Here is a 14,471-nt window from a genome sequence, read left to right on the forward strand (position 1 = left end):
TCTTGATGAACTGTGGTATCGTGTTGAGGCTGCATGGGCAGCTGTATCTGTACACGCCATCCAAGCTCTGTTTGACTCAATGGCCAGGCGTATCAAGGCCGTTATTACGGCCAGAGGTGGTTGTTCGGGGTACTGATTTCTCAGGACCTATGCACCCAGATTGCGTGAAAATGTAATCACATGCCAGTTCTAGCATAATATATTTGTCCAATGAATACCCGTTTACCATCTGCATTTCTTCTTGGTGTAGCAACTTTAATGGACAGTTGTGTAGAATTGTCTTCAGTGATGAGTCCCGCTTCGAAATCAGCCCGATGACCAGCGAAGACATGTCAGGTGACATCCCAGACAGCGCTAGGGTACCAACCTGTCTGTCGCACGCCATACGGCCTGACAATCAGGAGTGATGGTCTGGGGTGCCATTTTTCTCCATAGTAGGAGAAAGACCATTTGGTTGTCATCTGCGGCACCGTTATAGCTCAACGGTACGTCGACGACGTTCTGCTACCCATTTTGTTGCCGTTCGTGGCAAGCGATCATGGGCTTCCATTTCAGGAAGACGATATCCAACCGTACACTGCTAGTGTTTCTAATGCTTGTCTTTGTGCTTGCCAAACTCTACCGTGGCCAGCAAGGTAGCCGGATCTCTCTCCAACTGAGAACGTTTGGAGCATTTTGAGCAAGGCCCTCAAACCATCTCTGGATTTTGACTATCTATCGCGCCAGTTGGACAAATTTTGGCACGATATCCCTCAGGTGCTCATCCATCAAGCTGAATAACCGCTTGGGTAAGGTCCAGAGGCGGACCAACGCGTTATTAAGTTTCTCAGTTTCTGAAGCTATTTCTCTTGAATAAATCATCCAAATTTTCTAAAATTGCAACCATTTGTTTATTTGTTTGTCCATACACGTAAATCACATTTACCGATTTCCGTTCCATTTTGACAATTCTTTCGTGGTGCGTCGCATTTTTTTCTTTTTTTTTTTTGTAGTCTTAGAGTGTATTTCGCTGGGTTCAGCGTACTTCAGGGCCTACGCGGAACCTATCGAATAATCGATATCTTTCAGGCTCCTATTACCTTGTCAGAAACGGAACGTTGTAAGCTGTTACTCGCTGTTTAACTGAGAGAAGGCAGGCGCGTTACCTGGAAGGAGATGCGGCCGTCGCCGTCCTTGTCGACGATGTTGAACATCTTGCGCACGAAGACGGCGTCGGGCTTCATGCCGAGTGCGCTGGCAAACTCGCTCTTGGAGAGCGAGGTGCGCATCACGGTGATGACCTCGCCCGCCATGTTGGAGCGGCGGCGCTTCTCGCCGGGCCGCAGGCCGAACGTGAGGGCGTACGCCTCGCGGAAGAAGTGCTCCAGCCGGCGCTGCCGCCGCTCGCGCGTCTCTGCGTTGGCCAGCATCGCGTCGCGCTGCCCGGGCACCGTCACCAGCCGCACCTGCGCACCGCCACCACATCTCCTCTGATCACAGCAGGGCTCTCGGGTCGAACTTCCACTTGTCGTCTCCCCTCCCCTCCTGTACCGACTTACCACGGGTTTTCTCTTGTTTAATATTCACCCCACTCCTTCATGCTAGATTGCTACTAGGGGCTAATAAAAAAGATGGACCCAGTTTAATCAATTCCTATTTCGAGAAATGCAAATTTGATACAAACAATTTCTACACTATTAGAAAAAGAGGACCCGATAAATCATCTTTGTCGTTACTAATATTTTTATTTTTATTTATGGAACAGCATACGTATCTATATATAATACAAAATTTTTCTTTCTGTATCTCAACTGACTGATTCACGAAGAAGGTTTGTGTATGAAACTTTTTACCGCTAATGCCATATATGTATATATATGTTGATGCGCTGTTCGTCCAGAACGGATTCGTAGTCAGGGGCTCATATTGTTAGCCAATTAACAGATTCTAATAATACTTAGAAAGTGTTTTTTGTGCACACATACCCTTTCTTAAATGCGATGATGCCTGTTGATATCAACAAACTGAAAGTAGGGTAAATTAGAATGTCAGTTGCGTTTGTTGCAGGAGTCTAGTGCGAGTCGTTTACGAGATATCGTGTCGTGCAAAGTTTCCACAGCACAGCAACACTAGTTTATGTCATTCAACCTCCTTAGGAGTTGGTATGATGTTGTTATGTTGGCTTACAGTGCGCGTGTGTGTTCCTTGAGTGCATTGCGACTTGCTAGTCAGTTAGGGAGTAACGGTACAAGCAGTATGTTGTGAGTGAATGATGGGATTCAACAATGCAGAAAAAGCCGACATGCTCATTTTGTTTGGAAAATGTAAGAAGAAAGATATCCTAATAGAAGTCAAATGTCTCGGCAGTTATTTGTCAACCTCTTCAACGAGTTACGCGAATGTGGTAGTCTACCACCTAGTCAATGTAACAGAGGGAAGCAAGCGACGACATAAGAGGGGGGATTAATGTCCTTGCTGCTGTTGCAGTTGATCCACACGTTAGCCCCTGTGCAATCGCAAGAGGAAGTGGCAGGAGTCAGGCAAGTGTCCTACACATTCCCTATCGACATAGGCTCCATCTCCATCACATCTCTCTCCGTCAAGAGCTGAATGGGAACCATTATGAGAATAATGTTAACTTCTGGACAGGATACCCGAGATGTACCATGCAGCTTGTTCAGTGATGAAGCCACGTTTACCAATCATGGACAGGTCTGCTGGCAATCCCCGTTGCGTTTATCAGCTGAAACATCAGCGACCATGCATTGTAAACGTGTGGTGTGGGACAGTGCAACATCAGCTCACAGGCCCGTTTTTCATAGACAGAACACTGAATGGGCACAAGTATCGTAGCCCCCTAACAGACCATGTTCCATAGGTGCTAGAAGATGTTCCTCAGAAGACTAGGAGGAACCTGTGGTACCAACATGATGGCTGTCTAGCCCATAGTGCATAGAGTACTTCAGCATGTCTTCACGTTTTGTTTCAGAATCCTTGGACTGGACACAGAGGACCTGTATGGCGGCTGTCCCATTCCCCAGATTTGACGCCTATGACTTTTTTATGTGGGGAAGCTGAAATGCTAGCACATGTGCAGCAGTCGTCCCACACCAGACTGGAAGCATGTACTGCCCCTGACAGTGCTCAAAATGTTCAAATGTATGTGAGGTCTTATGGGACTTAACTGCTAAGGTCATCAGTCCCTAAGCTTACACACTACTTAACCTAAATTATCCTAAGGACAAACACACACACACACACACACACACACACACACACACCCATGCCCGAGGGAGGACTCGAATCTCCGGTGGGACCAGCCGCACAGTCCATGACTGCAGCGCCTTAGACCGTGACAGTGCTCATTTTGAACCCAACCTGTGATGGTCAATTGTCTGGCTGCTGGTCAGAATTCACACAACTAGTGTATCCACTTGGGTTGTTCTTTAGCGTGTACTATCACAGGTGTTGTATAAGTGTCAGTGTAGGAACTTTACAAAATACGATATCTCGTAATCGACGTGCACTAAAAACTGCAACAAACACCACTGGCATTCTAATTTACCCAACTTTTAGTTTGTTAGTGTCCATAGACACTTTTCCATTTGAGAAAGTGTGTGTTTGCACACAGAATAAACTTTCTAAGTATTATTATAATCTGTTGATTGGCTAACAATACAAGCCCCTGACTACCTATTCTGTGAAAACTGCACATCAACAGCACTTTCCGTTTCCACACACACACACACACACACACACACACACACAAATACACTTACAGACAAAAATACAATTTGTAAGAAAACAGCCGGCCGGAGTGGCCAAGCGGTTCTAGGCGCTACAGTCTGGAGCCGCGTGACCGCAACGGTCGCAGGTTCGAATCCTGCCTCGGGCATGGATGTGTGTGATGTTGTTAGGTTAGTTAGGTTTAAATAGTTCTAAGTTCTAGGGGACTGATGACCTTAGAAGTTAAGTCCCATAGTGCTCAGAGCCATTTGAACCATTTTTGTAAGAAAACAATGTTCTATGTGAAAAGTTAATATTAGTAAACCGGACATCTGTCTGTGGTGCCACTGGCTACCTCACAACCACCATTTCCTTGAGGGCCAGGTCAGTGTTGTATTTTCAAATGGAAACGCCATTTTTAATGTATATTCAGGTTCTACGCCGAAAAATACGTGCGATTCACTCAAACCATTGTTTGACATTAGTGGGAAATGGCGCGGTAATCGACAAATATCAAGTTTGCCTAGTATTTGCAATTAAGAACCGACTCGTGTGAGCCTACATTTCATTTACGATGCAAATGGAGATCTTTGTGCTCTAACGTTTGAAATTGATATTCATACGTTACATGAGTGTCGCAAATGTTATTGTGCAGTACAAATAGAACCGCTAGACAATGGAATTTCTGGCAAATAAGCTCCTTATATGGTAACATAGTCTCTCGTTCCCTACGGGTTTGGCTGCGGTGACTCCCCAAACCACTGGAATGCTTGATTTCGGTGGCCACAATCGAAGTCCGCCATCAGGGTGATTGAATTCGTAGTGTATCTCCATCCAGTCACCGAAACTCTACGTGGCTACCGGAGGAATGCAAAGCACAACCATTGTAATAAGCTAAAATGTCCATGAAGTGGTAGTGACAGGCACACCAGCCATGGATACTCATCGAAATCAAACATCTTGACTGAGAGCGGCAAAAGAACCCACTGAAATCAAGCATCTAAATAGTGAGAGGAAGGGGCTCACCAATGTCAAGGACCCCAATGGTGCGAGACAAGGGGACTCACCAAGATAAAGCATCGTGATGGGATCAGAAAACCATTACATCCACCCCATTGTTCCTGGATCACGCTAAAGGTAGTTTTTAAGCGACCACTGAAATGGCTAAACATATTGTACTGCACAATCGAGTTTGCAAACGAGACATTCGTCAATTATAGCGCCATCTACCACGAATGGAAAACAATGGTTCAAGTAAACTGTACGTACTTGTTGGCCAAGAACCAGAATAAGCAATAAAAATGGGAGTCTCCGTTTAAAAATATGAAGTTGACCCCTCCCGCCCCCTCCCCACGCAGGAGAGATGGTGACCAGTTGTAACATAGACAGATGTCCCTTTTAATAATAGTATCCTTTCAGCTAAAACATTATTTTTTGTGCGATGTGTCGTTTTCGAGATACTTAGTTGCCTCAAGTTAAAATAAACACACACACACACACACACACACACACACACACACATATATATATATATATATATATATATATATATATATATATATATATATATATATATTAAAGTGGGAGGAGGAGAGAAGCGGTATTAATTACACTGGATCCATCTCCATCTTTAGCCTTGTGCAGCAAATTAACAAGGAGGATTTCCTTTGTCGTTACTAATATTTCTCTTTTCTCAAAAAATAGTAAAATGCATAAGCATAAAAGCGAGACCCAAAAAACTTGTACAACCATGTCAATGAGATGTAAAATTAGTACAGATAAGAGTCCAGTACCCCAAGATATATTCAACAATCCTGAAAAGGAAATGTTAAATTCTTGTAGATAGTGTATTGGAATTCGAGACTGAATTAAAGAACTTTCCATTGGGCTATTCAATCCACTCCATCGAAGAATATCGTAATGGAAATGCTTAAAAGTAAGTCTGCAAAGAGGAAACGATGACATAGCCTGATTCTCTTACAGCGAATAGTGACAGCTTTATCTGAGCATATGGATATAAGCCTATGTGATCTCTAAAGGTTCCTCGGAAAAGTTGATTAATGGTGCGCTGCCATCTGCTCTACGAGTTAGTTCTATTTTCTGCACAATATTTCGACGACCGACACAGCCGTCTCCTTCAGATGCTGCGAGTTTGCTGTTATGTGTACTCACTCACTGGACTCTAATAAAACTTGTGAATTATTGTCGACCTCACCCAGCTATTTATATCCGGGCTCGATTCCCGACGCGGTCTTCACCCATTGATACTCTTTCCTCGACATGTTGGTTAAAAGAAAAAAGGACGAATCCCTGGATCACAGCGTATATACGTAGAAAAGCTGCGCACACTGACTTCTGTTTCAAGGCCGCGAGCCATCATCATCCGTCACAAAGAAGTTTGGTGCTGAACATTCTGGTCAATAGAGCTCGAACGCTTTCAGACGAGGAGAGCCTCGCCGAAAAATTGCACCACCTACGAATATTGTTCCGAAAGCTAATGTTAAAGACGATCTAGGACTCAGAAACCTGGGTGTATATCGTATTCTAAGCGAATGCGGCTTGTCTTACGTGGGGTAGACTGTGAGATCAGTCGAGAAGAGATGCTAGGCACACGACTGAAACAACCGGGCAAATTTGCTGTCGGCGAGCGCTGCCTCGAGTACAATCATGAAATAAAACACGACGAGATCAGTATCGTGGTGCAAGCGCCAACTTCCTGGTACACCATAATTATGGAGTCTATCGAAATAAAGATGTTGGGAAACCTAATAAACACGAAATTATTCAACAATTGCGAACACCTTTGATATCAGCTGAATTAGCTATGGGAGTGTGACACACGAAAATTTGTGCCGGACCGGGAATCTAGCATAGATTTCCCACTTATCCCTGGCGGTCGCCTTAGCTGTCTCGGCCATCTGTGCACGCTTCGTCGATCGATCCAGACTTCCATATGCAACACTGTCTACGCCCCTATTGCTCGCAACGCTACTTGAATTTCCGCAACAGAGTTAGCGAGGCAGACACGTTCAACATTGCAGATAATTTTAAAACTGTGGCAATCACATCTAAAATAGTTATACATGACTACTTGACACTTCATACAGTGAACAGTTTTTGAAAATACAAATGTTAAAACTATTAAAATGAAATTGAATGAAATGTCCAATGGTCCACTGTAGATGTATTTGGTCACTTTACTAATAAACCCACAAGTGGCAGACTCTGCAAGACAGGCGCTCTGCATCGCGGTGTAGCTTGCTGTCCAGGTTTCAAGAGGGTGCGTTTCTGGATGAGGTATGGAATATATTGCTTTCCCCTGCTTATAGCCGGCCGGAGTGGCCGAGCGGTTAAAGGCGCTACATTCTGGAACCGCACGACCGCTACGGTCGCAGGTTCGAATCCTGCCTCGGGCATGGATGTGTGTGATGTCCTTAGGTTAGTTAGGTTTAACTAGTTCTAAGTTCTAGGGGACTTATGACCACAGCAGTTGAGTCCCATAGTGCTCAGAGTCATTTTGAACCCTACTTATACCTCCCGAGGAGATCACGAATGTAAGATTAGAGAGATTCGAGCGCGCACGGAGGCTTTCCGGCAGTCGTTCTTCCCGCGAACCATACGCGACTGGAACGGAAAAGGGAGGTAATGACAGTGGCATGTAAAGTGCCCTCCGCCACACACCGTTGGGTGGCTTGCGGAGTGTAAATGTAGATGTAGATTTAGAAAACCGGTTTCGCAGCTTTTGAGTTGCATCTTCTGGTGCAAATGTAAACGCTGTGTCATAGGCTACAGAATGCTGCAATGTAATAGTTGACGTGGTTAGGTAAATATTTCAGCACTCCTCGACTGATAAAAAACCATCGTCAAATGATAAAAAGAGCATCGTTAGTGATGAAAGTCAAGTCTGTATTAAGTCGAGAATTGTACACATCCGATTAAAATATGCTTTCGGCGGCCTGAAGGGCATTTATGAGGGGCATTTTGTTGCTTGACATAGTCCGACAAGAGCATATTTTAATCGGAATGTGTACTTGGTTCAAATGGCTCTGAGCACTATGGAACTCAACTTCTGAGGTCATCAGTCTCCTAGAACTTAGAACTACTTAAACCTAACTAACCTAAGGACATCACACACATCCATGCACGAGGCAGGATTCGAACCTGCGACCGTAGCGGTCGCGCGGTTCCAGACTGTAGCGCCTAGAACCGCCCGGCCACTACAGGCGGCTGGAATGTGTACTGATCGCGACTTAGCACAGACATGAGTTTCATGATTGACGATGGTCTTTTCATCGTGTGAAGACGGTTTTTTATCAATCGAGGAGTGTTGAAATCTTTACCTAGTCACTACAATTGTTACAATGTGACATTTTGTAGCCTGTGATATAGTGTTTATATTTGCACCGGAAGATGCAGCTGAAAAGTTGCGAAACATGTTGTGAGAGTGTATAAGCGACCTGAACAAATACATCTATAGCGGGCCACTAGACATTTCATTCAGTTTCATTTTAATAGTTTTAACACCTGTATTAAAAAAAAAAAAAATGTGTCACTGTTTGAAGTGTCAAGCAATCATGTGTGTTCAACGTTAGTACGATTATTGTTGCTTTACCCGTTTAGGCAAAGACATTGATGACGATTTGCAGCTATATTAATATTATAAATTTTTTCGCAAACTGCGAATTCTTTTGACATCATGGTAATATTAATACAGTTGCAGATCGTCAACAATGTCTATTCCTTCAGACATCCAAGCATGTCTGAAGGAATAGACACTGTAAAATAACAAAGTAAACATGGGCGTAGGAGCAAAACTTGCAGCAGCTGAAGAAGATGTCTGGGTCGGTCATCGAAGTATTGTGCATAACATGGAGATAACTCGGATGAGCACGCTGAAACATACCATTAATACAAACTTATGTTAAATAGTTTAAAGAGGAAGCGTTTTGATTTTCGGATATGGCGTTCACCTGGTTAAATATAAATAACATTTAGCCAGTAGGATATACAGGATGTTTCAAAAAGTACTTTACAACTTTGAAAATCCACATAAATTAATCCATAGTACCTACAGAGGAGACTGTAGCGTCACTTTGTAGGGAAATACATCAAGTTTTGTCTTGCGTAGTTCGCTAGAGCCTAATCGCACCGTAAGGAGCACTAGCGGCAGTTGCGTTAAAGACGACTGCATTCTCTGGACCCGAGCGTGCTAGCTACACCTGACACCATTCGATTTTTTTTATGGGGATTCATCAAGAATATCGTGTTTTTACCTCCTGTCCCTGCTTCTGAGCAAGTTACACTTGCAAAGCTACAGCGAGTTTGGGAAGAATTGACTTCGGATGGGATATGTGCAGGATAACCAACGGAAGCCACATACAACAGCTTCAGTTTTATGTAAAAGAAACTTGATGTGTTTCCCTACAAAATAACATTAAACCCAGCTCTATATCTTCTTTCAATAAATTTATATGAATTTTTGAAGTTGCAAAGTCCTTTCTGAAACACCCTATATGTGTTTTCTGTTAAACTGTGGAAACTGGACTCGAGAAAGCGATTTTATTACTATCGTTTGCTGGGAGCAGAAGCGAGCAGCGCTTACCTTGTGTGAGCCGAGGAAGGCCTCCAGTTTCGAAACGAACTTTCTGCGCGCAGCGAGCGTGTCGAACTCGAGCACCAAGTCGTGGTCGTGAGGGACGCGCACCAGCACCAGCGGCCGCTTCCCGCCGCTGCCGCACGCCTGCAGTGGGCCAATCACAGTGCTCACTACTGTACCTTCTGCTCTCCGAATAATTAAATTATTCTATTGTAGGTGTGAAGTTCCAACTAGTTTCTCCTCCTCGTCCTTTTCAGTGATACTGAGCCGTACAGCAAGGACGAGAGCGGCGTGAATACTTACGCGTCAGGGTCGTCTAATAAACAATGCGCTCAAATTTTTGTTTACCTGTATATCTGTTTATTTTATAATCTCTGTCCACAGCTCCAGTAAATTTTGCAAACTTTATTAACACTCTACATCTTTATTCTTCTTTATTATTCATGTCTACGCACCACTGTGTGCTGAAAAGTAGTGCCTTCAAAAATTTTATGTGAAAACTCTTAAGCTTCTTAAATGAAACAAACTTTAAGTTTCCTTCACTTTACGTCTATGGTCACAAACTTTATGTTAACAGATTACTGGTTTCGGTCTATAATGACCATCATCAGATCTGCAGCAAAAAAAAAATGAAAAACTTGAATACAATCGCAGATTGTCTACAGCTTAAAAACAATACGTAGATCATAATGAAAGTACTACTGACAATATATTCATGTGTGCGCTTTAGGTTAGAAGAGGCATACCTGTTTCATAGAAACAAAGTCGTAATGTACTGCAGCCATAGTGGCATCGTCAAATGTTAAATGCAGAATCAGCACAAGCATCGTCAAACATATATAAATAACATCATATGCACGAGTCATGTTGTCAGTAGCACTACAGTTCAAAACAAGCTACCGTACAGTAGCCACAAGATGTTTGTGTTCTAAGTTCACCAGACAACATGACTCATGCATATGATGTTATTTATATATGTTTGACGATGCTTGTGCTGATTCTGCATTTAACATTTGACGATGCCACTGTGGCTGCAGTACATTATGACTTTGTTTTTATGAAACAGGTATGCCTCTTCATACTTAAAGCGCACACATGCATATATTGTCAGTAGTAATTTTCATTATGGTGTATGTATTGTTTTTAAGCTGTAGACAATCTGCGAGTGTATTTATGTGTTTTTCCCATTTTTTGTTGCAGATCTGATGATGGTCATTATAGACCGAAACCGGTAATCTGTTAACAAAAAGTTTGTGACCACAGACGTAAAGTAAAGGAAACTTATTGCATATGCGGGTCACTGTTTTATTCGCGACAATGTCGCAGCTTGTGAAAACAAACTTTATCAGCGTTCTGCATCTTTAGTCTTCACGTCTACACATTTGTAGCGTGTAACGTGGCGGTGTCTAACGTAACTATGTCAGTGCATGAGAAACAGCGTGCTGTAATCGAGTTTAGAATTCGTCCACACGTGGAGCACTCTGTACTTCAGCATGACAGGGCCAGACGATACGTGAGCGCTGCGGCATTTGCGACAATCCAGCGCCTTGGGTTCACTCTCGTCAGTCATCCTCCATACAGTCCCGATCTCATCCCATCCGATTTTCATGTTTCCGAAATTGAAAGAATACCTTCGAGGACTTCAGGTACCGTAGAGATGAGGCTAGGCAAACAGAGGTGGGGTTGTCGCTCCATCAACAAAGCCAGATATTCTACAGTGACTGTATCAAGAAACTGGTCTCCCCTTGGAAGAAATGTGTTCGTCTCCAGGGTGACTACGTGCAGAAATAAATATATAGAGGTGAAGAATAAACATGTAGAATGTTAATAAAGTTTGTCTTATTGAAAATTCAAAAGGCATTAAGAGTTTTCACGATTTCTTTTCAGGATGCCCTTCTGCTTCTGAAAATAGCAATCCGACAGCGAATACATTTTTTTTCAACCAGAGACCAATTTGTTGATATAGTCACTGTAGAATGTTCGACTTTCTCGAGGGAGCCGAAACCTCACCTCTGCTTGTACCGCTTCATCTCTATCAAAGTGAAGTGCTCCAAGGTCTTCTTTAAGTTCTGGACACAGGTGGAAGTCGGATGTGGCCAAATCGCGACTGTATGGAGTATAATCGATGACAGTGAACTCAAGGCGTCGGATTGTTACAGATGTCGTAGTGCTCTGTTTGTTCTGTCACTGCCATGCTAAGGGAGAGGTTTCTCCATATATAAACGAACTCTTCGAATTCGTGATTTCCATTTTCTGAGGGTCTTGCAGTACATTGCATGAATTCCAAATGCACTACACCTTGAATATCATAGAACGCTGTGGGCATGACTTTGCCTACTGACGGCATAGTCTTGAACTTGTTGGCATCAGTGATCCTTTGCGGACGATCTCCGTTGAGGCTCTCGTGTTTGGGATAAAAACTGTGAACCCATCTTTCACCACCCGTGATTTCGTTCATAGTGAGGTAAAGGACACACCCAAATGCGACAGCTAATTTCTGCTGCCGTTTCATGTCTCTGGCCAACGGCCTTGCTGCAGTGGATACACCGGTTCGCGTGAGATCACCGAAGTTAAGCGCTGTCGGGCGTGGTCGGCACTTAGATGGGTGACCATCCAGGCCGCCATGCGCTGTTTCCATTTTTCGGGGTGCACTCAGCCTCGTGATGCCAATTCAGGAGCTACTCGACCGAATAGTAGCGGCTTCAGTCAAGAATACCATCATAACGACCGGGAGAGCGGTGTGCTGACCCCACGCCCCTCCTATCCGCATCCACCACTGAGAATGACACGGCGGTCGGATGGTCCCGGTCGGCCACTCGTGGCCTGAAGACGGAGTGCTTTTTTTGTGTCATGTCTCTACGTCAACCCATCAGAAGCTGCTGACTATGTACAACCTTCTGACAATACACACTAATTCACTCTCAAGAGTTGCGTCAGCGGTTAAGGGCCACATGACTTCTTGGTATTAGTTTCACACCATCTACACTACAGCGTTCCAGTGCGACTACTGTGCCCTTTCACGAAGGTAAAGTTACTTCTTTTTGCGGTTCCAGTAGGCCAACAGGCCTATATCATTGGACAGAACTTCATGGATTTTTATACACTCTAACTGTTGTTAGAGGTTATACATCTAATAGTTTCAAGGAATAACAATATTCCTTCTGGATTTGACATTCGATTTTTCTCCACAGTTTTTGGTAAATGATGACTGTAAATGATTCACCTCTTCTTGCTCACTTACCTTATTTCTCCTACACACAGCTGTTTTAATTAATCAATTTCTTTGGATGATGGTAAGATTCTTTACAGAGGTCTCTGTCTGCATTTTTGGTTTTCTGTACGTCTTATGGCCAAGAGTTGTGCCACATGTTTGACAACCTATACATCCTGCAATGAAGCTGCCTATTGCTCTCTCTTTAGAAAGTTGAATATTTGCCTTTATGCTATTCATATGTACCCAGAAGACATCGGCATAGGGGACATTGGTCCATACTACGAAAGTATCGTCCCTATAGAAGTAGCTCTTAGCTGGTCTTTTATTGTCTGAAGTGCCCAACTTTCAGAAATCTCCCCGTGTAAGTTAGCAACATCTGAACTAAGAAGACCTCCAAGAGGCACTTCAGTCAGTCAGTCAGTGATGCCAACAGACATGATATACATTTTGTGAAATGGCTCTTGTAAACTGAAGGAAAGAGGACAATGGAATGACTTGTATAGAGGTTGACGGGGAATTGGGAGTTTGAAACGATATTAGAGCTACAAAAGCACACAAATATCAAATATCTGAGCCCGAAAAGACATTTACATCGTGCGTTAAGTGCTTGTCCACAGAGATGTATCTAACCTGCGATTCCTCGACGGTGAGCGCATCGTAGCCCTTGAAGCACACGGTGCGCAGCTTTTCGCCCTTCCTGTCGACTGTGTGCATGGCTGCCTCTGGGCCGAAGCGCACCTTCACCAGACGGCGGTGGTTGGCGTGCAGCCACTCGCGGACCGCCATCTTGTCCACGCAGCGCTGCTTCAGCTCCTCCTGGCGCATGCGCAGACGCCGCCTCCTCCTGTTCTGGAGCTTGATCACCCCATAGCCGCAGCCGGCGCACAAGATGGGCACGAAGCCCAGGAACAGGCACGCGTAGATGTACGGGACCTCACTGCCCTGCGGAACAGGTTGAAAGTTAAACGCTGGCTACAACCTCCAATAAAATTTTAAAGACATTGTTAATACACTATTGTCTTCTCCAAACGAAAATTGGCTATTGGCAGACCACTACATCTATCCCTGCACCTTCCTGTTCCTCATACCTTGACTTCATTCTAATAACACTGACTTAAGATCCAAACTATCTCTACGTACCGTCTTACATCTGAACTCGTCGCATAACGTCAGAACTCCAAATACAAACCAATCGACCACATATGAGGGGGAGGTCAAATAATGCCGAACATTCGACTCAGTGGGACCACGGAACGGTTCCATTCAAAAGTAATCACCACATGCGTTAAGACACCACTGCGAGATGATACGATAAATTTCTAGAACTCGGTCGGTCGCTGACGAATCTACAACTGCACCCACTCTCGCACTTTCTCGACCGACTGAAACCGACGTCCGCATGTCTTTCTTCAGGTCGCCAAAGGTGTGAAAATCGCACGAGGAAAGACTTAAGCTGTACGAAGGATGTTGCACTGTTTCCCAACCAAGTCGCTGAAGTTCAGCTTTCGTCCAATTGGCGGTGTGGGGTAAGGCGTTATCGTACAACTAGATGATTCTGTCCTACAGCATACCATCAACCCGAGGACAAACAGTGAATCCAATAGTGGAAACATACCAAAACTCCCCGGCCAAAGAAATCCAGAGCTAATCATACGTGTTCCAATAAGGTCATGATGACCTTCTTCTTCTATTGCGAGGGCCCGCTGCTCGCCGAGTCCTCGATCGTCGAACCACAATCAGTGCGCAGTGCTATGAAGACACTTCGCGCAAACTGAGACGTGCCGTAAAGTCAAAAGGTCGGAATATCCTCCGTAGAAATCGGATCCTTCACCGTGAGGTTTTCAAACCTATTGCGACCTGAAGAGAGACATGCCTGGATGTCGATTTCAGTCGGATGGGGAAGTGGAAGGGTGTGGTTGTGGATTCGTCAGCGGCTGACCGCGTCCTACGAAACAG

The 14,471-nt window shown here is 44.3% G+C and overlaps 1 protein-coding gene across 1 annotated transcript in view; it reads right to left on the reverse strand.

Annotated features, from left to right (window-relative positions):
- The window catches only part of LOC126174871 (dual oxidase), a 557,146-nt gene that overhangs the window by 57,875 nt on the left and 484,800 nt on the right, over positions 1–14,471 (reverse strand). Inside the window, exons 11-13 of the mRNA XM_049921282.1 lie at positions 13,146–13,457; positions 9,308–9,445; positions 1,146–1,445 (exon numbers count right to left, since the gene is read on the reverse strand). Of these exons, the coding sequence (XP_049777239.1) occupies positions 1,146–1,445; positions 9,308–9,445; positions 13,146–13,457 (750 nt within the window). The remainder of the gene's footprint in view (positions 1–1,145; positions 1,446–9,307; positions 9,446–13,145; positions 13,458–14,471) is intronic.

Source organism: Schistocerca cancellata, chromosome 3 (genome assembly GCF_023864275.1).
Source record: "Schistocerca cancellata isolate TAMUIC-IGC-003103 chromosome 3, iqSchCanc2.1, whole genome shotgun sequence".
Classification (NCBI taxonomy): domain Eukaryota; kingdom Metazoa; phylum Arthropoda; class Insecta; order Orthoptera; family Acrididae; genus Schistocerca; species Schistocerca cancellata.